Source organism: Amphiura filiformis, chromosome 1 (genome assembly GCF_039555335.1).
Source record: "Amphiura filiformis chromosome 1, Afil_fr2py, whole genome shotgun sequence".
Classification (NCBI taxonomy): domain Eukaryota; kingdom Metazoa; phylum Echinodermata; class Ophiuroidea; order Amphilepidida; family Amphiuridae; genus Amphiura; species Amphiura filiformis.
In genome coordinates, this window is record NC_092628.1 from 79,081,194 (window position 1) to 79,107,372 (window position 26,179).

Genomic DNA, 26,179 nt, shown 5'->3' on the forward strand with positions numbered 1-26,179 from the left:
GAGTTCTGTTGTGAATAAGTGTTCTTTCTATTGTGCATTATCAAAGTCAGTTTTTAGAACAGTGAGGATGGTCCACCATTGCAGGTGCGTCCTCATTTGATAGTTAAGAATCGGGTGTACCCCAAATGCCACACGCACACCCACCCCCACATACACAAAGCAAAGCAAAACCAAACAAAAAACCCACAAACAAACAAGAAAATGAAAAGAGAAGCCAAGAATGAAGAGCAAGTTAGAGAAAGCAAAGACAAGGTCGAAACAAAGTTCAATACATTGTAAAGCTAAGTCTATAAATAACACCAAGCGACATTAATACATTTCAAGCGTGTGTATGACACGCTTGGATGCTCAGTGGCATTATGTTGCCTAGAAAACCTAAATTGTTTAAATGTTACTCAACCTTGTCCGATATGGTATTAAGTAATGATTTAGTTTACAAATACAATGAACATTATTCAATTTATCATCATAATTTATCGCTCATTGTATTAGTTGGGTGACTGCATTAATTAAGTCTTTATTTGTGGTTTTAAGTAATGATCTATAAACTTAATTTACGAATAGTGAACATTATTCATTTTATCATGATAATTTCCAGTTGGTTGACTGCATTATTTTAAATCTTGATTTGTCTATTGAATGGTATGATCTGTTACTTTCAAAAACTTTCAGATGATTGTTATATAAGAAGCCTACTGATGTGTGAAGAGTAGGGTGCATTTGTCAAGACCTTCAAATGAGGATGCACAGGTGCAAATAGAGCAAGCGAGGACACCTTCTACTTACTAGCATGTTGCAAACAATGTAAAAATGCATATAAGACCGTGTCTTGTTTGTCAGTGTTCGGACATGTCTCAGTTGAATGGTAAAAAGTCAGATGGCTCCAGATTTTGGAGCCTAGATTCGGGTGTGCACGGTCCTCAGTTAGATAAAAAGTTAAAGGTCTTTATTTCCAAGTTTTTACAAGTAGGGGTGTGTATGTTTTATATAGTACATTTAATGTGTTTTACCCAAGGTTTGAAATGTTTCTGCCATAAATGCATCTTGATATGCACAATGATTCCAAAACAGCTCACAATCTGAATGGACAAATATGAATATTTTGTTGTGAAATAATGTTAATATTAAGTTCAGGTAGAGGGCAACATTTCAATGTTCCTGCTATTTCTTTGTTAATGTCAGACAAAGCGAAACATACGGAGTTTCATGATTTATTTGCAAGTCTTTATGTTTGCTTGTTATTTGTGTGCAGTCGAATTTTGGAGGAAAAAAATAGATGAATCATTTATCATTTGACATTCTGTTATCAACATTTTTATTTATTTATTTATTTATTTATATTTATTTATTTATTTATTTATTTTTCAATTGTTTAATTTGTTTATCTATTTTCTTTTTCTATTCTATTTTTCTATATTTCTATTTATTTACCATTTTATTTAGTTTTGTTCTGTTTATTTATTTATTTTCTCTTTTTCTATTCTCTTTTTCTATATTTCTATTTATTTACTCTTTTATTTTGTGATTTCCATAATTATTTATTTATGTTTATTTTTATTTATTTTGTTAATTTATTTCTTTGTACATCTGTTATGTATCATTTTGTTTGTTTTGACACCTTTCGATGTTTTCATTTTCATGGGAGTACATTTCACAAGAAAGGAGGAAAATAATAAATTCTATCTCTTGAAATTAATAGCTTTGTAACATCACAAATGCATTGAACCATGATAGAGCATATATTTTTATTACTGAGATTTTTTAGTAAAATTTCTGCACCTGGGTAAAACAAAATTACTGCAACGCTGCTCAAGTACGTGCGAGCCATTGCTTAAACAATGCGCTCATTGTTGACTTGCAGAAAATGGCAGACGACGGTTACCCAGGTGAGGCGTACGCTACCAATTTTTTGTCGCAATTTCTCACTCATTTTTTCCTTGCCACTGATTATGACTGTTATTTTTTCTCCTCTTGATGATCATTTTAGTCAAATCTTCTTGCACTTTACGTTGCAGCTGGTTAATTACATCAGCCTAATGTGTACTATTGCACTTGATGCTATTTAGGCGGTTTTTGCCTTCTGAAAATGAGAGAGATGAACTCCAGGGACTGTCTTTTGGAATTTGCAGGAGAGCATTAAATAGCTCTTCTGGAGCCTTCCAGTAGAGCTGTTGTAGAGCATTTACAATAGAATGTAAGGAGAGAGTGTTTAACTAAGGAGAGCTAAAAAATGGCTTTTAGGGATTTAAGGAAAGCAGTAGATCTTGCTCTCTTGGAACTCAGAATGTTGCTTCTGATGTCATCCTTGAGGGGTGTGGCAATGAATTAGGTCAATGAGCAAGACAGCCAATCATAGTATGTTTCTACGTTGAGTGTCAGGTGATGTCAGATGCAACATTCAAACTGTTACCAAGTCAGCATTGTTGAAGAGACTCAGCTAGATGTCAATTAGCTACTTTATTGGCAAGATTTTGTATGCAACTTGTGTTTGTAAATAGTGCACTTGCTTCTAAGGCACCAGAACCAAATTTGTTTGATATTTGGATCGACCATCGATTTATATTGGTCAATATCAAAACATACTGAGATTCATCTGTTATCACAGTTAACAATAGCCAATTAATTGATTTCATAAATAATAAGGATCGGCCAAGCATCGATGGTCAATCGAACGATCAAACTAACTTGTTTCTATTGCCTTATTGGACACATTCTGTTAACATTATCTTGTGTAGTTAAAATGGTATAGAGGTGTTGTGATGGTTTATCTGTGCAAAATGATTGTTTTCAAGTAGTTTGGGTAAATTTTGAACTGATTTGGATTTGGCTAGTAATGCCTTTCTTGTTGAAATCAACTTCAGAACAGATTGACCCATGTACTCTCATTGTCTGGAATGGAAACTTATCTAATAAACTTTGTAGTACTCAGTTGAGATTTATGAGAGTGGATCTATTAACTTTTTGTTTTTACATATATAAGATAATGCAATGATATTATCAATTTAGTCGTCTACTGAAGATAGCAAAAATGTTTACTGAAGCTGCAATTTTTTGATGTAACATGATCATTTTGAAAAACATTGAACAAGTTGTTTACTAAGGGTTAATATGTATTGTATATAATTATGAACTATTGAATCATTTAAATTGTTTATTTGTTGTTGTGTAAATAATAACACTTATTTGGAATTAGGTGTGGTTCCATCAGTGTTTGTGGTTTAGGAACAATAAGTTCCTAGTTATGATTGCCAACAGTGTGTGTAATAGGCCAATTAGTTCCTGAAATCTAGACAAGGACACCTATTGTACTGTCTACCATGCTATTTTGGGTTCTATTCAGACATTGGTAAAAATTGATATAGTCAATTAGGGAAAATGTCATGTGCTCAAATCCACATGTACTTAACTTGTTTTGTTGTGGGTATGTATACTGTGTTAGGGAGTGTGTGTTTCATGTCAGCCGATTATGTTTTCTGGTTATATGTACATGCATAGGTACATTGATGGACTACTGCTATTATTTGTAACATTTTAACAACTAATATGATTATTTAATTGTTTTGAGTTCAGTGTTCATCTTCAAATTCCAGAGCAACTGAATGAATGCAGCTGGAAGACCATAATGACCTATTGACTTCATTGTTTTAGCAAATTCGCACAAGATATCCATACTTCCGATTTGTAATCTCATTTAAGTGGTTCTTAGTAGAGATAATTGCTCATTAAACATCTGTAAAGCCGACACCAAAATCAGTCATGAAAAACAATATGAATTATAAGTGGTTAGTTTGATTGTTATGCAATTTTGTGATTAAAAATAATTAAGCAACAAAATTGTTTTGACTAGTGAATAGGAAAATGGGCCTAAGCACCCTTTATGTGTGTGAAGGGTGGATACAAAATTGTGCATCTCATCACATTCACATATGCTTGTGAAATTTAAAAACACAGAACTTGGGAACAAAAAGGAATTTAAGAAGTTCAGGTCACTCAAGACAAAACAACTTTGGGCAACTTTTGCAAGCTAAACAAAATTAATTATCTTATGGTTTTTGTAAATATCAGTATGTAAAGTATACCTTTTCTTCTCTGAAGTGCAGAAATGAATAGGTGCATAAAAGTAACGAGGCACATTCTTACAACATCTCACAGGTGACTGATTTGCTCATTGCAAACCTCACAGGACTAAGACCAAATTTGCACTTTCAAATTATTCACAAAGATATGTTTGGTAAAAACATCTGAATTACCTACTATGCGGCATCCTATTTTAACTAGTTGTAGTTTGGAAATGTGTTTTGGGAGAACAATACACCCTTTATCGGAAGACCTTCAAACATTTTGCCAATGTTACACTTGTACTGCATGAGTAGGGTCCTGATTGGCTAATAGTTATTGAATCACTTCATTGAACTAATAGGATCTCATTTGCTGAATGAGCTATGTAGCATCATGTGACCGGTTCTATTCACATGACAAACAGTGTGTGCATCGGCAAGTGCAAAAATGATTTTGTTGAGACCTGTGGTTAAATCCTCGAAACTAATATTATTACCAGTCACATGTCTAAAACAAAAGCTTCATGTTCCATAACATTACTCAAGTGTAACTTTTAAAATATTTCTAGAAGTGACTGCAGATTTTATTCTTTCTAATTTGAAAAGCATAATTGCATTTTTCACAAGCATACAAGTTAATGATAAGCACATTTATAAAATATGATTTAAATCAAAAAAAAAACAACTCCAATATGATTTAAATCACAAAAGTCATTGTGGTTTTTTTTCTTATGTCCACATCTGTTGCATCTTGATGTGCAACATCAGTGGTGTGTATAATGTTCTGGCATGATATCATGAAAAAGTTTCTCTTGTAAAACACTGCCAAAATTACTCTTACTTTTTCATTAATTAAGGATGTGCCAAAGATAATAATCTTATACTAGATTTTTTTTTGTGTTTTTTTTATCAGATACGGACAATTTTGATGCTTGAACAAATTACTCAAGAGGGCATTGACCAGGTGCAAAAACTTAAGGTGGGAGTGTTTTAATTGTTTGAAAGAACATATAATTTGTCATAAATTGTACTGATAAAAGGAAATGAAAGAAATGTAATTGTAATGTTTTGACCTGTGACAGATTGGTTTCTATGTACTTAATGACTGAAAAGATTTCAAATTTATTTTGTTACATATAGCCTATGCTTTGTTTCTATTTATTGTGATGAATTTTGCAAAGTGTGGTTGTAATTGTTTGAATAGATTCATTAACTTGAAGTTTTGAGGGACAATTCTTCTTAGAAGAAAACACTGTAGAATAGCAATGGACAGAAGCATTTAAGTGAACACTGCTAAAAAAGGTGGTGCATAGAGTTTCATAAATTGTATTGATATTTTTAGTGCATGCATGTAAATAGCCTTTTATTTATTTACTTATCCATTTTATTCATTTATTTATTTAAATTGAACTTCATTGTAAATATTTTTCAGAGGTATCTTTGTTAAATGTAAGTCACTTTTGAAAGAAAATATTGATAAAATGATAACAAATGTGTATTATTGGACTAAATTATTATCTTGTTGGTTTTGATACAATTGTAGAGGCGTGGCATTAATAACTTTTGTAATTTGTTGTTAACTCTTGAGCGACTGAGTTAAAAGCACCCTATCTAATTTTCCTTTTGTGTAAGTGTGCTTGTTTACAAGTAAAGAAAAATGACAAACACCTGTTTATTTATGTTTTTATGCAGGAGGACAAAAGAAGAGGAGAGCGGGCATGTCGGTAAGTCAATAGCTTAAATTATATTTAAAATTTAAGTAAAAGCCCAAAGTCAAATCCCTTGGTCCAGAATGACTAAAGGCATGCAAGATTTCTCGTTTAATTTTTGTTCTTTTTCCAATGCCTGCTGTAGAAAAAAAACCAGAATCCTTTATTATATCTTTGATCTTTGTCCTCATCACTTCTATATGTGTTGTTTGTGTCTGTTTTGTCCTTGTTTGTCAATTGAAATCATGTGTAGTTGTTTCAAAAGATTCTCCCAAAACTTGTATATTCTTTTACCCAAATAGCAGTACATGTACACACAAAACAAAAATGCTTTTACTCAACAGTTATGCATCTTCTGTAAAATTGCTTTTTTGTGTGTATGATGTAGCTTCAGAATACTCTTCATACTCCATGTTTTAAAAATTAGGTTTAGGGATGGGGGTAAGGATTAGGATTTAGAGTTAGAATTGGAGTTGGGTCTAAGGGTTAGTGTTAATTAGGGTGCAGATTAATTTGAAAGTTATTCTCTAAATTAAAATAACATAAAAGTTGAGCTCCTCAAGCAAGCAGACATTCCCAGCATTCAGACCATGTTACTGAAGACACAACTACGATGGGTAGGGCATGTGTACAGAATGGAAGACCACCGTCTGCCCAAGACAAGCTGTCCTCTGGGCTAAATGTAGGGGCACCTCTAAAATGTACAAAGACTGCCTCAAGTCATCTCTGAAAGCCCTGTAAATTGAACATTGGAAAATTATAATTTAGGTGTGGAAGGAATTGGATTTTTATTTTGCATTGTATTTTGATTAAAAAAATAAATTGTAGAATTATTTTAAAATCAATTCACATTCAATCTTACATTTAAAAGATGATTGTAAATTCCCATTCTCTGTTACTACATGTAGGAACTATGTTTTTATTTCTGTGCTTTTTCTAGAGGCGTGTGATTGCCATGTCGTTATCTCCAGGACAAAACTGTAAAATTTGTCATTTTCCACCTCGCTTACTCATGAAACATTTTTCCAGGATATTTTCACGCTCCAAAAGAGAATGTTGCTATACAGTAGTATAATTTCATAAAGTAGTAAAAAGAAGAGGAAAAATAGTCGGCATATGTGATAGACAAGCAAAATTATAAATAACCGGCTATTTTGAATAATAACACGATACATGTGTTTTGGAAAGTTGTAGCATGATGACAACATCAAAATGATGGGATGACTTAAAGCTTTTAGAAGCGCTGATCTGACAATGCTGTCCATTATACCTTGTATGGCGTGATGCTTCAAGTATTATATAACAAAAAAGTTGTGGGCTTACAGATTTTGTTCATCTTGTTTCATATTCCTGATCTCGACATTAGGTACATTTGTATGCATTAAATTGAATGCTCCAACTCAAGCAGTACATGCAAATTTGAAAATGATGAAATTATTCAACATTTCAATCAAATTTTGATCACTGCCATTGGGTTAAAATTAGTATGCCATGTTAGGAGCGATTATCACACTTGGTATACACTGTTTACGGTTCCGACCAGAGAGTGTGCTGAATCCTTAAATATCAATTCCGCCAAATAAAAATGTTGGCCTCAAATCGCAATAAATATTGATGTAAAAATATATATCATAATGATATTTTGTGTTTTTTAAAGAGAAAATGATCCGGAGGTAAATCCAACCGTAGATGACATGGATGGGTGCTCAATAATTAATTATTATAACGATGATGATGCAGAGGGATTCTCAGGCTAATGAGAGATGCATAAAAAGACAAAGAGCTGCGGTTTCTTCTATATCACTGATTTTTGTCTTTTTCTATGCAATGCAACAGTGTCATGTGCTGAACTCTACCGTGCTTATTGTTTGTAAGCGGCTCTGCACTGTACCAGCAGAAAAAAAGGCAGTGAGTATCGTGAGTTCTGCAGTGAGCTCGCTCAAGGGCACTGTGTGAAAAGCTTGTGTGTAATGGTTGGATGCATCCCTAAGTGCTCCAGGCTCAATTCATAGTGTGTATGTGTGTATCGGGCATTCTACTCACTGTGGTAGCTCTAGTGCTTGCTTGCGGGCAGTGCTGGCATATTACCTGTGGCAACCCTACACACTTTTTTGCCTTACACTCAACTGTGCCGTGAACAGTGATATTTGCCTTGGCACGCAGGCAGCCAAGCCGTGTTGTGTCCTCCCAAGGGATTTCTTTACAGTCTAGAGTAGGTGTCCACAGGGGTGCGTCCGAGCGAGAGACGGACGGTCAACCCAAACCCAGAGGCCAACTCTGGTCACAGGAAGTTGCGATTTTCCACCACTACTACCACCACTGGTAACTCCACTGAAGTTCAAAGAGGCATAGCTCAGTTGGGATTGTTGTGTGACCAGTACAACTAGCAGAGGAACAGAATCTCAGTCGGATCATACCTTGCTGTTGTGTACATTGTGGTGGACGATTATACCAAAGGAGATAAACCTGAATGAGCGTGCCACGTTATCTAGAGATGGGTCAAGAAGAGATGTGGTCCGAAGCATCATACCGAAGTGCCATGTATTATCCTTATCCATACAGTACGCCATACGAATGGCAGCAGCCGCTTTCTGTGAGTACATACATACCATTGATAAGCAAGCCAGGTTTCGGGGTAACTTGTCATAATGGAATACAGAACGTCTGTTCCTATGGGCCTTGTATGCTAGTATATATATACTACACACATTGCAGGACCAGCTGGCCCTCAAGTCTTAACCCAGGTGTTAACAAAGCTTTGGTGTTAACTTCATTTCTGAATAACACATGTATCACTAAATACACCTGCTCAACAGAAACATAAAATAAGCATATTTTTTATAGTTTTTCTACAAAGGCTGTAAATAGTTTATGTATTAAATACTAATCATCACATTTTTCAATTACACCATTTGTTGGAATGCTGGTATTGAAGGATGTGTATTGGTATGGATTTGAATACAGCTGGATAGGTGTGGGTGCAGTTTGTATATTTGCATTTTTATCCAAATTACTGATTGATAATGATTCAATTATATATATTTTGAGTGTTAATATCCAACTTTTTTAAAGTTTAACACTTGCAACTTTGCATCGATAACTCAACATGCAAAGAATAACAATTGTTGTATCTGCATCAATACAGTCTAGCCTTGTCTACTACCAGTGAACTTCACATGCTGGTGGGTTGCCCCTCGCTCCATCTACAGGACCCCGCCCGCTGAGATCCCAAGATGAGGCCAGAATGACCCAAGTTGTCAAAATAGTACCTATTGACCGTAACCTGACCTCTCGGTCGCTCTCTGTTCTAACTAATTAGTTTTTATTTTTAGTAATTAGTTGTTTATTTTTGATGTGTGTGATCCGCCCTGCTTGGTTTTCCCATGGGCGAGCTAGTTTCCTCTACTTTTTGTGATAAAAAGTGTTAATTTTGATATTGATTTCTCTTTGTTATGTATTGATCTCATAAGTAATCAATAGGTAGTGATTGGTTTTCAACTTGGGACTGACCCCACTCCTTTGTTTACGTCAATGCACCAATAAATTTCAACCCACACAAATTATGAGATGGTAATCAATAGTTTCATTAATTGTGGCACATTAAATATTATTTCTTATTGAAAAACAATCTTCAAGTTGTTTACTTATGTTTTGCAATTTCAAATCAATAGGCCACATAAAAACAAATAAAGGAAACATACAATATTGTAATGATAATAATGTCAATAAATTGTTCATTGCTGTCTTTGAAATAGTTGGCATAAAAATTGAAATTATCATCTTTTTGTGCAAAGTTATTTGAGTAATATTAAGTGTATAATACATTTTTGATCATTTTGTCAGTGTGCATGAAATGAAATAAATTTTTTTTTTTTTATTAATTCAGTAGATGCATTGGAAGCATAAAATTTGCAGTGTTACATTTCAAATGTGTTGGTAAAAGCTGTACTAAAATAAAATTGCTAGTGTTAATACTTTAATCAGAAATATAATGTTAATGTTATGTAAATTACAAGTTTAAGAAGACTAAGATGAGTAAAAGGTTCGCCCTTCGAAACAAACAAACAAAAGTCATCAAGAAACTAGACGATTATTAATTAATTATTTAATATTACTAAAATAATTTACAGATTTAATTGAAAAATTCAGGAAAAGATTAAATTAAAATTAAATCTCTAAAAATCACCGATTTGTAATTGACATTCATCAAATTAATCAAAGCGCTGCACCTGGATCATCGTTGAGGTAATAAAAATTGCAAATGTCATAAAATATTTTGCCGAGAAAATTCAGATTCAATGCCGTCTGAAAAATATAGAAATAACTCGTTGGCGCACATCTGCAAAACGACTATAGATGACGCTTTGGAGGAAGACCATAAATGAGGCGTGTAGTTTGCAATAATCCACTGAGATTATTATTATTTTATTTAGCTCTATGTATTTTTTTATTATCAGTGGTTGTAACATTATCCTACAAATACATATGGTAGCCATCTCCTTTTAGGGTACGTGGAAGAACTACTGTTTAGATATGCAACAGTTATGTCATCGAGAAGACATTTTGAATTTTCCATTTTGGAATTACTACCAAACAAGAGCTTGAATATCACTTCATACACCACACTGGCATGATTTTATGTTATAATGATGGATTTCTTGAAACTGTACAAAACATTTTACAATAACTGGATTTTTTCAGGAATTGTTCCATGAAATTAATACCAATATAGTGTTCAAATGTTAATTATATGTATACGCCATATACCAACAATTTCACTTAAATACACCAAATGTATTTTATACACATAATTTGTAGAGATTTGAAATGATATGGGAAAAAGTGAATTGAAATGATTGCGCAAAGCAGAAAAAAAAGTGTATGTGGTTGTTTGCGCACATCTTTAACATCCTCGTTGGTGGGAATTGTTGCACATGTTGATATTTGTACATTATTTGTATTTTAATTTCATCAATAGTGAGTCTATAACAGCGCGATGAAATCCTCCGCCCTGACGCCCATGCGTGACTAAGCAAGCACAGATTCAATTAAAATGTAAAATAATTGTTTTACTAATTATCTACATAATTTCTCGTCTTCTATAGGACCTTTTATATTAGATCAGTCGTGCGAGTTGTCAAATTAAAGTATGATATGAAAGATTTTTTGTTGTGTGCTAAGATAATACAGATAATTTTGAGAGAAAGTTTTAAAATCATTTATATTACATTATAATAATTCAAACGATTTTTATGAATTAATATAATCACATGATATTCTTTGGTATAACTTTGCAAACAACTATTTGGCTTCAAATTTGAAACTTAACTAGTATTACTTTGATGAAATATACTTCATAAAGTTAAACTAGACATTTTTTCTATTGAAGATACTCGGCAGTGATTACTGGGAGTGTTCAACCTGTTTCACATAAAGACCATATTCACACATTTAACAGGTTTTTAGACATTGGTATGTCAGTGTGTGGATGTAGATGAATAAATTGTGACGGTATCTAATAAAACTAGCCTTTGATACCAACAAAATTTCTATTCAGTTATGCCCAATAACCAAAATGATTATAATCAGAGAGTGTGTACTCCTCCTTGTTTGCTAGTGGATGACAAAATAGTGTACCTTCAGATGCACTACAAGGGCAAAACTTTGTAAGCTTCAGCTTCAAGTTGCCAATAAGCATTTGATTTCTAGTTTTTGCTGATAAATACTGGAGGCACCCTGTTTTTGTTCCTATCCAAAATGGTGTTATACATAGGCCCTTTGAGTCAAGACTTTCCACTTTGCCAGTGACCTATTTCATGACACAGTTATGCAGAGAGGAAACCTCATCAAATGCATATGCTGTATTGTAAAAAAATTATTTGCTATTAGTTGCTAATTATTGGAAGTTACCCATTACTGCAAGAGTTTCTTCTCAGTGTTAATGTATTAATGTTAATTGCAATACAATCATTTACATACTTTGGCGCCACTCTAAATGTGAAAACTAAATGTGAAAATGATGAGCTACAAGTGAATTGGATGTTGGTCTAATTTAAATGAGAGATGGGTTGCCATATCCCCCGCATACAAGGAAAAGTTGGTGCAAATTTGATGAGTGGTTAGCCCATAAAATAGAAAAAAATATAATCAAATCAAAAGATGATTTTTTTTTAATTGAGACTTATAATTTTACTAGATATGATCATGCGACATAGACTTCACACAGTACAAAAACTGTGGAATGTAATTGTTTATAAGGCAATGCAATATTTCCATGTTCTAAGATAATGAAATATAATACTTTGGTTATTATCAGGTGCTGTGGTCATCTCTCAAATCTATGCATCCAAAATTTTCAAAAAAACATGCAATTTTTGCTGTTTGGGGGTCCTGTACGGCAGAATTCTGAAAATAAATACTGCACTAGTTATCAATGTCATTTTGTTTATCTGGTATATTTTGTTTGTTTCTTTGTTTGTGTGTTCATTTGTTTGTTTGTTTGTTTATTTGCTAATCAGTGCATGGATCAATAACAGGAATCAATTGTAGTTCCCTATTTTATGAATGCATTCTTCATATCACTACATAATGAGCATCAAAATCAATATCTTTTGTGATTGCACAATTGCCGATGTACTTTTTGAACAACTTCATTAAACACACCATTACTATCACATTTACATTACATTGTGAAAAAGATGAGAATTATATTGCACATGGAGGTTTTTGTAGTTTTGGGTAGAATGAAATAAATCTGATATATTTGCAAATGCATGGTGAATCAATCATATTGAGTGAATACAAGGCATATTGCCGTGAGCATTATGGTATACTAGATACTAATGTATCTCTACTAAGTATGGACAACATGTTACAGGTTCCCACTGGGTCTGTATTGTTATCCACTGTCTACCACTCAATATCATGCAAAAGGTAAAATATCAACAATTTTTGGTGAAGAAATATGATGAATTTGACTAGGAGAAAACGTTTTGTGCATGTTTTTGTATGTAATGTGTAAAAGGTAATACGTAATACCTTTGTTGCTGTTTTCTGTTGTTTCTTTCATTCGTTTGTTCATGATTTCTTTTTATTTGTTTTGGCTTGTTATTCCATTTTTCTTTTTTTTTTCCTTTTGTTCATCTTTCTTTTGTTTATTTGTTTGTTCATATTTTCATGCTTTCATTTCTTTCTTTGATTTGGTCTACTGATGTTCCTCAATGTGTGAGGCATCACTGCATACCAATGTGCATTACAAATTTTTGTATTTGGTCATGTAGTATTCTTTGTATTTTATTTTATTTAAATTTAGTTTCATACATTATTTGTGATCATCAATTAAAACTAAATAATGTTTTCTTATTTTTGTGTACATTTTTGCAGGTTTATTCACCCGGTGGTCCAGAAGATTACCATGAATCAAGTTATTCATCACCTAAACCAACAGCCGTATATCCTAATGAATATTTCATGGGTAGGTTTTTAGTAATGCACTATTTTTACTGGTGTATGTAAATAATAGAGGCTTGAATATTACATCAAATAATGGAATAAAATAATTGTTGGAGTAAGGTCATATCCATGCAACGTTACACATGCAGGAATCATCATTACTCCTTCCATTATTTTTGTATTCATGATAGGAGATGATTTTATAACTCTACTGAGTTTTTCATCTAGTCTTGTAGAGGTACAGTAAATACAACATGATGGGGCTGCATGTAATTGGTAAAATATTTGAATTTGCCGGGTTTTATCCTCTTGAAATACTGCCCTCCTGTTGTGTATGCCTGCTACGCAAAGCATAGAAAAGGCTCATTCCAATTTCTCTACCGGAAGTCAGTTGAATGTAAACTACAGTCAACTGACTTCCGGTAGAGAAACTTCCCACATGGTAATAGGCATATTGCATAACATTAGATACAGCACGGACTCACGGAGATTAATCCATCTCTGATGTTATGCAATACACCTATTGTATTGTGGTAAGGAATTTGTCAAATTTCTCCTGGTAGAGAAACTCTGGATCCAGGTTTATTCGCCTGTGAGTTGGCCACATAACTCCTTGGTAACTGGATCATGCACCTTTTGGAACTGGTAGTACTTGCCATAGACTTTGTGTTGCGATCATTTCGATCGTGGAGCAGAACTCAAAAGCATGATCCAGTTGACATAGTGATAATCGGATTACACGTAACACTTCACTGGCGAATTAGCTATTATCCAGAAAGCTCCTTTTACACCATAGTGAACTGAACCCTATCAAATATCACATCACACAACACGACTTAGGCAGATACAGGCATGATAATTTTCAGGTTTAAACCTGAATTCAGGCTTTTTTGTTGTCCAAATTTCCGCACTTTGAGCCTGTTTTTGGTCTTTTTAGCCCAATTTCACACACTTTTTTCAAGCACTTCAGGCTTTTTCATGGATGTTCATACTCATGCCTGCAGATAAAACAGACCCCTCTGCTGCAGACCACACTCTGACCAAATTGTACCTTATAGGGTTTGGTTAGTCCAATTGGCTTGTGGCTAAGTATACAGTCAGAGAATCTACAGGACATAACATGGTGTTTTTAGATTTTGCATCAGTGATCATTCAAGATAATGGTGCTGATGATGCACCAACATATCTGGCTGTTGTTAAAGTTGGTGTAAAACTTTTGGAAGCATGTCGGTGAACATGATTGCGGATCAGATAATCCTGCCAGGTGGAACACTTCTCTGTTCATCTTTTTGTTTTGGTAACCAAATCAACATCGTGTTAACTGTTCATTGATTCAAAACTGATATGGATGACTATTTATTGCATCGCGTTGTTTGGTGTGTATAAAGCCCAATGAAACGGTACATGATTATCAGATGGGGATAGCTGATAATAAAGCTATTTGTGTATTATTGCATGATATAAGGGAATTCCCCTAACCCAAAGTTCAAGGAACTATTAGCCGAAGTCTGTGCTGGTCTAATTGTCTGTGACATTCATACGAGTACTGACTAATGAGGTGGATCAGTCTTTCTTTACACCAAATTTCATTTATTCATTGATAACCACTGGAGTATGGAGATCTGCTTCATGCTGAGGAACACCAACATTTTGGTACTTTTTCAGATTGTATTACATCGCCATATCCAGTGTTCGAATTAAGGAAAAATAAATGGTTGTCCCACGGACAACCAGGTTACAATTTCTGGTTGTCCGTCTAAGTTTTTGGTTGTCCGTATGTACAAAGGTCCATTTTGGCTACAGATTTATGGTTGTCCGGCGGACAACCGAATCAGTATTTTTGGTTGTCCGGCGACTTTTTTAGTTGTCCCGGGCGACCAGACAACCAAAATTTCGAACGCTGGCCATATCCATTTAAAACAAAAACATTTCATTAAAAAAGTTGGAGAAAAACAAAAGAAAATGGGAGACACAAAGCTACAAGTTTTGATCTATCTTTCAGGCTTGCAAGGTCTTTTATTTTCCTGTGCTCAAGGATAAAAAACACAAACACATACATCACACAAATTTGACAATACATCAAGCATATGTGACGCGATCAAGCAAAATCAGTCGAAACTCGGAAATAATAAATTTTCAGTTTCTTAGAGGATAGTAACAAGCATTTGCAAAGCTGCATTTTGCAGAAAACCCCATTGAAATTGAACAAACAGTTCCAAAGATATGAGCAATTAAAGAGTTTCCAAAATAATAGGAAACAAAAAGAAATATTGCCTTTGTTTGGCTATATCTCAAAATCAATATTTCCGAGTTCTGACTGATTTTGCTTGATGGCATCACATATATCAATGAAATACATCACACAAATTTGACATTACATCAAACAAATATATCAATGAAATGCAGACAAGTTTTTACAGTCAAATTATTTATGCGCTACAAAAGCTACAAGTTGTTGTCATAAAATCGCTGATCCATTTTTGTTGCCTTTTTAAAGCGAAATCTGCTGGTTACCAGCATGTACTTCTGTGGTTGCTATGACAGCCATTTTAATTTCCTATATTTAGAATACTGAATTTATAATTTTATCTAACAAAAGTTGCGGGATTGAAAATTAAAAATGAATATTTTTATTTTTGGTGAAATATTTGACAAGTACATGAAAATTAAATGATGAGCATATTGAAAGTGCTATAGTTGCACTCCTATTGCGATTTTCTTTGCGTAGCCCTTGTTATATCAAACAATCTTTTGCATTTATACAGAAAACTTACATCTCATACCAAATTAGAAATGCAAACTATTAAGATAGAGACTCAGTCCACTATAGTGTGTCTCATCTCAAGTTGAGAGTAATGCCACGTTGGATGTCATAGTGGCATTTTCGAATCGTATATGCTAACCTAACCAAGCAGTGCACAGAAGTGCGGTTTGTCAGTATGCTGGCGATGTAAACGCACTGACGGCACTCCCAGCTTGAGACAAGACACAGTATATCAATACCAGTTATTATTTACAATTTCTTAAAAGATGTTACAAAAATTAAATTGGAAGATAATTTGGTTAACTTCAATGGTGTATGTAACAAACAGATCAAGCTTGTGTGTGAATTCTTCAATAGGATCACACATTATTTCATATTGGTATCTTACAGACTTGTTGTCATGTATATTAATTATTCAGTGTGTAACAGACATTGTCCTACCAGCATTGTTGACAAGACTTTAGGTTACTAGTTTGCATAATTATGCATAATTATGCATTAAAGGCTCTCCCTATCAGTGGATCCTAGTGAAAGTGTAAACAAAAAATTGAAATTGGTATAGAAAAGTAACAGTTATGTCAATAAACTTGTCATTTGGTGTTTGTTTGTTTTTTTCGTATGAAAAATTTGGCAAAAACAGAGAAAACGGCATTTTTGATAAATATGAAGCTCCATTAAAAATGCATGCAGCTACAGGTGTTTGTACACACAAATTCCCCAAACATTTACCAAAATATTACATTTTACCCGTATTAGGTTATTTTTGGTCTTACCACTTGTAGGGGATGTTAGTACACCCATTCTCTTTCCAAAAATGCAAAAATCTGACCTTTTTTTTAAAGATTTTTTTTTATTTATGGAATCGCTGACAGTGCCTTCAATGAGTCATGTGCATTTTTTTTAAATATGGAAAATCATGTTGGTATTTACGTGAGAGTAAATTCAGTAGAACATATGGCATTGTGGTAAAATATACTTTTTACGGGGTTTAACATTGCAATTATGTGGCTATTACACCCACTTACTTTGATCGTGCAACCTTAATTGCATCACCAATACTGACTGAACCCTAATTTTGTGGCTTGAAGCAAAATGTTTTTGTGCTTTCTATTAAATCACAGAAAAGTTACATAGATCTCAAAAACTTGTTAGATTCAGTGTCTGACAATGAGAAAAACATTGTTACAGTCAGGTTAATATTTGCAACCATATTTATTTATCAATAAGTATCAGAATAAATTTTTAACGTAATATTCTGTTACGTTATAAATGAACAGACCTGAAACTTTTCCTCTTTTCAGTTGAATTCCTCTTTTTTTCCTGAAATTTACGTGTTTTCTTTTATTTTCAGCCCAATTTGAGCCATTTACCCTAATTTTACGCTGTTTTTCTGTGGTTTTTTGTTGTTGAGAATTTATCAGCTTTTTTCCTCTTTCTTTATAAAGACCTTGTTTCAGGTCTGTGATCAGAAATGTAACTAAAGCCCTATACATTTAACAGCATTTGCTCATGTTTTATTATCTGAATTAAAACCTCAATTGATAGAACTTTAGAAGAGGAAACTGAAGATCTGGTGTATAAACCATAAATTCTGTTTTTCTCCCTATATTAATACAACAAACATTTAAACTCTTGTTATATTTCTATGTTGTTTCAGATACAGGCGGCAGTACACATAGCAGCTCTGGTGATCCATGGAGTAATGGAATACCGCCCCCACCCAGCAGTGCTCATACCTCAACCATGCTAGCCAACTCCAGCAATTCCTATTCATCGCAATCACAATCATCGGCCAACTATCAGCCTCACGAACCTATGGTAAATAACAGGGTTTTGATTAGTATGTACTCTGTCTGTCTGTCTGTGTGTCTGTCTGTCTGGGTTGGTGTGTGTATGATGTCATATCATGTCATCAACACTGCTGGCTTGATCATGACATTTTACCCTCATCCATACAGTGAAACTTGCAACTTTCTATAGTATGCATGGTTGTAATTGGATTTTGAAGTGAGGATGCACATTTGGTGCAACTTTGGAATCTGGTACACCACTCCTGTCCTGAATAAACCTAGCCACACATTTGATCTACAAATCATGATGAAGCAGTGCCACTTTGACATCATACTGCAGGTCATTTTGATGTAATATCAGGTCTAATGTAAAAATGAAGAGATTGTTGCAAAATTCCTTATATCCACTTGAGCAATTTTGAGAAAAAACATCATGTAATCATCTAAAAAAGTACTGATATATGGGGGTTTGCAACAAAAGCAGTTTTTGGAGGGATGCTTGGGTAAGATGAGTATCCCACCAAAAACTGCTTTGAAAACCTCCTTCAGTGATTTTTTTGATGATTTTTTGATGTGTTCTCAAAATGTGGGTGTAAGGGGTTTTGCAACAAAGCTCTTCAAATACAGTATAAGTCAATTACAAGGCAGATAAAACATTTTTTATTTGGGAGAGGCGGATATGGAATAAAGTGACAAAGGCTAACAATATTTGTGATACCATCAAGTACAAAAACGTGTCCTATTGTGAATTAAATCAGCATATATGGGAGGGGGGGGGGTTAATGAAATCAGCATAAACATAGGGGGAGTGAAATCATCATATATACATGAGGGTAAGCATTAATGTGGTGACTGCAAAAAAGAAAAGTAACACCATACTCAGTATCACATCGCATTTGTTGAAGTTTAGTAGTTTCTTTACATTTAGTTTTTAACTTTCAATGTGAAATGCTGATATTTTTGAACTTTTTTTATACCTCAAATAAGAACTTGATAAAAATGCAATAAATATAAATTTTCTTTATTTTTTTCATTAGCTATTCTAGTCAAGACAAGCACTGAATTCCATTCCCATACATCATAATTAAAATAGAGGTGAAAAGAAGATGGGAAACTAGACTTAGTAAAGACTGTTTTGCAGTTGACTTTCTAGCTCGCATTTCACACTGCAGGCACTCGCTATGGATAACCAATACGCCTTAAATTCTCATAATCTATAATCAAGTGGAAAAGAGTACCATTTCTGTGGCTTGCCAAAAATTGATTTTGAACAGAGATATTTAAATGGCGGCCTAAATATTTGTCGACACAGGTCAATAGTCTATTTATGTTGAGGTCCGATTGCATTAGATGAGAAGGTACACCATGATTTATGCAAATGAATAAGAATTAAAGGAAGATTTGTGTTTTTGTCCCGGGGTACTTGTCAGTGTCAAATGACCCATGGGTGACGTGCTGTTGATACCAATATATAGAGTGAATTCACTTTGAATAATCAAACAAATGTACAAATTGTGCTCTGATCTCTGAGGGGAATACTTTAGCAATATGAAGGGAATTGAATTTGTATGAAAATTTTGAATATGGCTGTAATTTATTACTAAAAATGTCATGTGATGAGGATGATGTGATCTTTATTTTGCTTTAAATCAAAAGTCACTTTCTTGCCAACAGTTACCAAAAACTATGCTTAACTTTCAAGCGGACAGTTTTTAAAATTGGAGGAAGTGACATTTCATTTTCCTCACTATAATGCCAGATCAAATGTATCACTCATTTTGCACTGATAAGATACAAGCCATCAATTGAAAGACAAGTCACCCAATCTGCAAGATCCCAATCTCGTCCTCGGCCAAGTTGATGTATATTGACATTTTTGTACCGATGAGAACACAATATCGACCAGAAGACAATTGAGCAAAATCTTCAAGATCCAAATCTGGATTCCGTGACTCCACGATGCATCACAGATAGAAAACAAAGAGTCATCCCACCCAGTGTGGTAATTGGCATGTTGACAATGAATGACAGTAGCCAATACAGATGTCTAGACAAATGCTGAACCCTTGTCTGATGAGAGGTTTAATTGGATTGTGGCTTGTAGGGTGTACTCTGTATACTGTCAGTCTGCCTGCGTGTGAAGGGGGGTAAAGATGACAGGGTGTGATGAAAATTATAGAATTATCATCTTTATCAGTACATGCCGACTGCATTTTGGTTTCTTTTGCTGTTATACCGTAAAAACTTGATAGTTAGCATGTGTGCTTACTATCGAGCGCTTTTAAAACATGCAAACATGAAGAACCACATCCACAAAAGTGTAAAGCGTTTTGAGAAAATCATCGATACACATAGTTCTATACGAACAAGTAAACCTGCAAATGTGTGTCTCAACCCCATTAGCTCAGTTGGTAGAGCGCTGGACTTTGGTACAATTTCAAAAGCGCTTGATAGTAAGCACATATGATAACTATCGAGTTTTTACGGTAGTTGCTTTACCACTTACATGACAATAAGCAGGGTTACGACATACAATTCTCTTTTATAAAGAAAAGAAAATTGGAAGCAGTTGTTTGTTAATTGTGACACTATACCATACAGAGAGTTTGGTAATTCCACAGTACATTTAGTGAATTGGTGAGAGAATTGGATGACTAAACTAGTGAAGTGACTTTTAACCATTGTGTGTATCTGATTGTTTCAGTATAATTTCTTTATTAATAAATCTTTGTGATCATTTATCCACACAGGAGGGCTATAGCCATGGCCATCCAATGTCCCCAGCCAGTCTTCCGCCCATGTCAACTTTCCGGCCAGGTACGACGGGCGCAGCGGCAACCACAAATCCACACACAACATGTACATCATCGTCACCTATGAATGGAACAGATAGTATTATTGGTAAGGAAAACTTACAATCTTAGAAGAGCATATTTTTGATGTGCTGATAGAAAGCTAGAACATTTCAAGTGCTTGTGTATTTGTTACTACTTGCAGTGTTCTTGCATTATGTTCATGACATCTACCACATGTATAGTTTAATCCGTACCAAACAGGTGGACCTCATAACAGTACAAATTTATACTTTAACTGCATAGGCACAACATAATTGTGGTGCGTATGTATAGGTGCAATGTGCAGCCATGACCAAAAGTTGCGGGATAACGCCCAGTTTACTTTTGCGTGAGGAGAAATAAAGTGAACAATTTGGTACTGATTAAACTATAGTGCTAGGAGGATAGGTAACTGAGCAGTAAAATTCTGCTACTGATGTTATTTCTATTGGCACCAGGTATTGGTGAACAGCCAATACCGGTTGGTCTAGTCCATACACAAGTCAATGTAAATGACTTAATGAAGCTCAGGCAAACTGACATATGATAAATTGGGAGAGAAAAAAATCAGGACTCAGCGGGGATTGAACCCCGGGCCTCACAATTACTGGTCGAGAGTTATACCACTGGACTTTTTACTTGAGTTCATAGTTGTTACACCGGTAATCTCACCTATATAGTTGGCCGCAAAGACACATTGAGAGATTACCGGTGTACCAACCAAGTAGTCCAGTGGTATAACTCGTAGACTGGTAATCACGAGGCCTAGGCTTCGATCCCTGTCGAGTCCAAATTTTTTCTTTAACAATTTATTATATGTCAGTTCGCCCAAGCTTCATAAAGACATTTGAAATATAAGGTTAAAGAAAATAAGAAATAAAAACATTGGGCGTTCCCTGTTGGTTGGCATGTCTTATATGCACCTGACTAATTCTCCAACTAATTATCAAGTATGACTATGCTATGATTGATAGAAAGATGACATAGGGGATATAATCAGTAAGACAGGTTCCGTAAACTGCATTAGCATGACTTTATTTTACAACCTAAGGTCACTTAAACATTTATATTTGGATAAGCATGACACTTGTCTGTCCATTCAGAATTTTTGAGTGGTCAAAAGAAATAACAAACAATCCCAAGAAAAATGAATTTCAGACGTGGTCATATTTTGCTGATTTCAGGCGCGATCATATTTTGCTGATTGTATCTATACTTAAATTCTAGACAAAAAGAAAACACCAAAGGATACTTGCCTTCAGCATTCAATTGTATTATATTGTGATACACAGTGTTAGGAATAAAGGAGAACAAAATATTGCTGTGATTATTGATAACTGCACAGATATGTACAAAATCAGTTTAAAAAAAATCTATATTCCAATTCGTCTCAACAACGTCATGGCCTATTAATCTGTGCTATGCACTTATTTAATTAATTGGAATATCTACGATGCACCTGTTACTTCTCACAGTATTACTGTGAATTGGGCCATTCCATTTGAAATCCACAATCCCCCTGTGGAAGATTTAGCTCAAATCGTCCACAGAGGGAGTATGAGTTTTGAAAAGAATAGACAATTGGGTAACTTCCATTTGAAATACTCATTCCACCTGTGGAAGATCATAATACAGGGGGAGTATGGGTTTCAAAATGATTAACCCTGACCAATTACATTTGAAAAACATACTCCCCCCTGTGGAAGATATTTCCAAAATCTCCCGCAGGGGTAGTGGGGATTTCAACTGGAATAGCCCATTTTGAGTAAAATGCTAATAACCAAAGTGGTCGGTGTGACTAAAGGCATTCATTTTTTGATACAGATCAATTGGATTTCAGACATTATCGTAACATTTTGGATGGTAGTGTAAATGCATTTGATACTTTAAAACCAATTCTTCCTGGTGAGAGAGACAATGCATATCAACATCATGTACATACATTGAAATTGAAACCACCATCCTTCCCACATACCTACCACAGCCAAAGAAATGAGTTAGTTACCACTGTGTGATGATTTAGGATTAAAGTAATTGTTTATACATACAAACACTTATTAACCATTTGGTATGTTATTTGTTTGACCTTTACAGGGGGAAGAAGCAGTACTACAGGGGGAAGCTCAGGCTCAGGAGGGGGCAGTGGAAGTTCACATTCACAGCAAACGGGAGATGCATTAGGGAAAGCACTAGCATCAGTAAGTCTTATTTTCCTGTTTAAGAATTTTCTTTCAATCCCGGCATCATATCTGTCTGGATCATGGTTGGCACTTGAGTAGCTTATTGGCTTAGCAGAGAAGATATCATACCCCTCCCAGAATCCTTTGCAACCTTATACATCACCTCCAGGGTTTACTCAGAGGCCGTATGTCTCAATTTTGGCCCAGTGAAAATTATTTTTGGCGCGCACAAATTTGCAATGATGTATTACAATTAGTCAATTTGTGGAATTACTGAGCCAAAATTGGGTCAATTTGGGAAGAAAATGTTTCATTTGGCGCACCCAATTTCCAGAGAGAGTAAACACTGATCACCTCATCCTTAGTGGCTTAGCAGAGAAGATCCTGCACCCTTCCCAGAATCCTTTGCAACATGATACATCACCTCAAGTTACACTCCCATTACATTTGCACAGGTTCCCTGTATTTTCATTTTGAGAATAGACTGGCTAGACTGGCTAAACATGGGAAGATAGTCAAGAAATATACATATTTTGCAAGATCTGGATGTGCCCTGTTCATTGATGAACATTTTGTCACTATCTACCCATGTTGCACTAATAGCAGATCTGTACAGGAAATTGAAATGGAAGAAATGCATTGTAGGAAGTGTCAGATATCTTCCCTGGCTGAAAGACATCCGAAACAAATTTTTGGCTGTTGTTAACAGAATTTACACAATTTTGAAATGGAGGTATAAGAAACTTTTGTCCTCTCAGTTTGAAATACTATTAAATATAACTTTTTAATATAACTTAAAAATAACTTTTTGAACAAAAAATATGGGCCTTAAACATCAAATTTGAGATGAAACTTATGATGATTGCAACACATACCATAATGTGATTTTAGATCGGGTCATATATATTTCTGTCACATCAACTTAATCTACTCATTGTGTTTCACAATTATGTCATTAATATGAATGTATGCGCGTGCAGCATTGTTACCGTGTCATTATCATTATTTGATCAATATATCATAACGTCAATGCTAATGTACTCTATCAGGATAAATTGTATTTAAGCATGAGGTGAAATACAATGTATGTGTGTCATACTCATTATGATGTGCATAGCCCATTATTTAGGCATAAATCTATCCCTTTATGAATGTTACGGTTGGTTGCATTTTACTGCTTTTTGTCGGTCATTTTATGACCATGTGTAATATAATACACTACTAAATAAATGGCTCTGAAGGTATTGTTCTAGTTTTGTTCATATGCAAGATAAACAAGTAATAAATCATCCTTCAGTAATCCTAAGTTAACAATATGCAACTGTTACCAGTAAGTGGACAACAAAGGAACAAAACAATCCATTGTATGTATTCATTTATTATAGTCTGGCATATTACATAAAACTTGAGAAAAAAAAAATATTTTGGAAAAATCACAGCAGAGGCATTTCAGATTTTACATGCAAGTTGACAACTGCCCTCTGTTGACAGTGTGAGAAATGCTAACAATATTGGTTAAATGTTGTCTGCTGCCCTCTATTGTGGTACTGTGATACTGTTGAGATGTTCTGTTGGAGTGAATGACTGCCCTCATTTTCTTTGTGTGCTATTTCACATTTGGAATATGATCAAGTAAAAAGTGAAATCAAATTTTTGACCTAAAACAAGCATGGAAGTTCCTTTGTTTTCAATTTTGACATGGTTTTCAGCAATTTGTGGTGGTTATAACTTGTATATTAAAATACAATGTTTCTAAAATACACAAACCACATAATAATGTTATTACAGCATGATTTTATTACTTGTTTCACGTCCCAACGGCGATCATCAGATAAAATTGTTTTTGTATTGTTTTCTATGTATTTATATAAATTTCAGCTAGCAGCATTGGGTAGTTAAAGAGGGTTATAATGATTGTGTGTTTAGTATTTCTGATATTTCTGATATGTTGGTTTTGTGAAAATGACCCATTTACAGAACATTATAGGCCTATTGCATGTTATAATAGGACATTTGGGTTGATTGTGAAACTGAAACAGGAAGCCACTAAAAAGGGGAAATGTCCTTGTAATGATTGCAAACATTGGAGTTCTAAAAACTATTGATTTGATTATGGAGGCCTATTGAATGTACACATGAATATCTGAGGTAGTATGCTTATCATTTCTGGGATAATTTATTATTTGACCTGTTTGATACTATTTTGATGGATGTAGTTAAGACATACTTATGGGGTAATTAGGGAATGGGGGTGGATATCTTTCTGGTTCACTTGTTGATTGTGAAGTATTTATTTTCAAATAGCCCTGACACCCCCCTCCTCCCATATGAAGAGGCTTCTTGTGAACTACCTTGTGCTTTCTTTTACCAAGGTACATGATCATTATTTATGATTATTGCATAACGTAGCACTGGGTCACTCTACTTGTTCAGGAAGTGAGATGCCTATCCTTCATGATTTTTTCATTCAAAACAATAGCCAATCAGGACCACATATTGATATTTGTTGGAAAGAAGGAGGAGGGAAAGAAGGAAGAAGACTAACCTCCGATTCTGAATCAAACTAGTTCTTATTCCAACCAGGTAGATTCCTTATTAAAGTCTATTTCAAAAAGCCTTTAGATGAGAAATAAATTTAATACTTCAGAAATTATGTAACAAAGGAAGCCCTTTATTCAGTGGTCTGTGGCATTGTAACAGAGGAGAATTAAAATATTTTAACCCACATTAGTGCCGGATTAAAGTTAGTCCCAATTTTTGTTTAGAAACTGGTATGAGAAACTTACTTATGGTATTCTGTTGCAAAACAAAACTTTTGAGAAGCTGACAATGCATTGTGGGTAAAAATCTCGGACACAAAGCGGGATATAATCACGCAACCCTCCATATACAATAACTGGTCTCAAATTCCTGTGATTTTATTTTTTATTACAACACTGGCCCTTCCATGATAGGTTCAAACGATCTTTGTTTTTATGAAAGTTCTATTGGTGGCAATCAAACCAAAAAATTGGTAAAAAGTAATAAAAGAAGGTGCGTCACCATTGAAATACTGTATGAGCCCGGCTGCGATATCCCACCAGATTTTTCCCACAATGCACTCTGTTCTGAATTACCAAATTTGCTTATTGATGTAGAAATGGCTACTCAGAAATATCAGCAAGTCACTGAACTGGTCATACTATGACTATGACCATTGTCTGAAGCTTGTGGTACTTAATTTTCTCTGCAATAAGCAAGTAGTTTGTCCAGCCAGTCATTATTTGTTAGTCATTCATTGGTCCTTACAGGAAGTTACATAGGGTGAACGATTGGACTAAATGGCAACATAATACCTAGTCAAGTTAGTCGTGCACATGGTTCTAATTAATATCTCGGTCCTGATTAAAACC

The 26,179-nt window shown here is 34.5% G+C and overlaps 1 protein-coding gene across 1 annotated transcript in view; it reads left to right on the forward strand.

Moving 5' to 3' along the window:
• Nucleotides 1-26,179, forward strand: part of LOC140154121 (transcription factor 4-like) — a 212,969-nt gene that overhangs the window by 132,725 nt on the left and 54,065 nt on the right. The window contains 5 exon segments of the mRNA XM_072176731.1: nt 5,751-5,782; nt 13,151-13,241; nt 17,641-17,801; nt 20,524-20,674; nt 22,702-22,805. Coding sequence (XP_072032832.1) covers nt 5,751-5,782; nt 13,151-13,241; nt 17,641-17,801; nt 20,524-20,674; nt 22,702-22,805 — 539 coding nt within the window.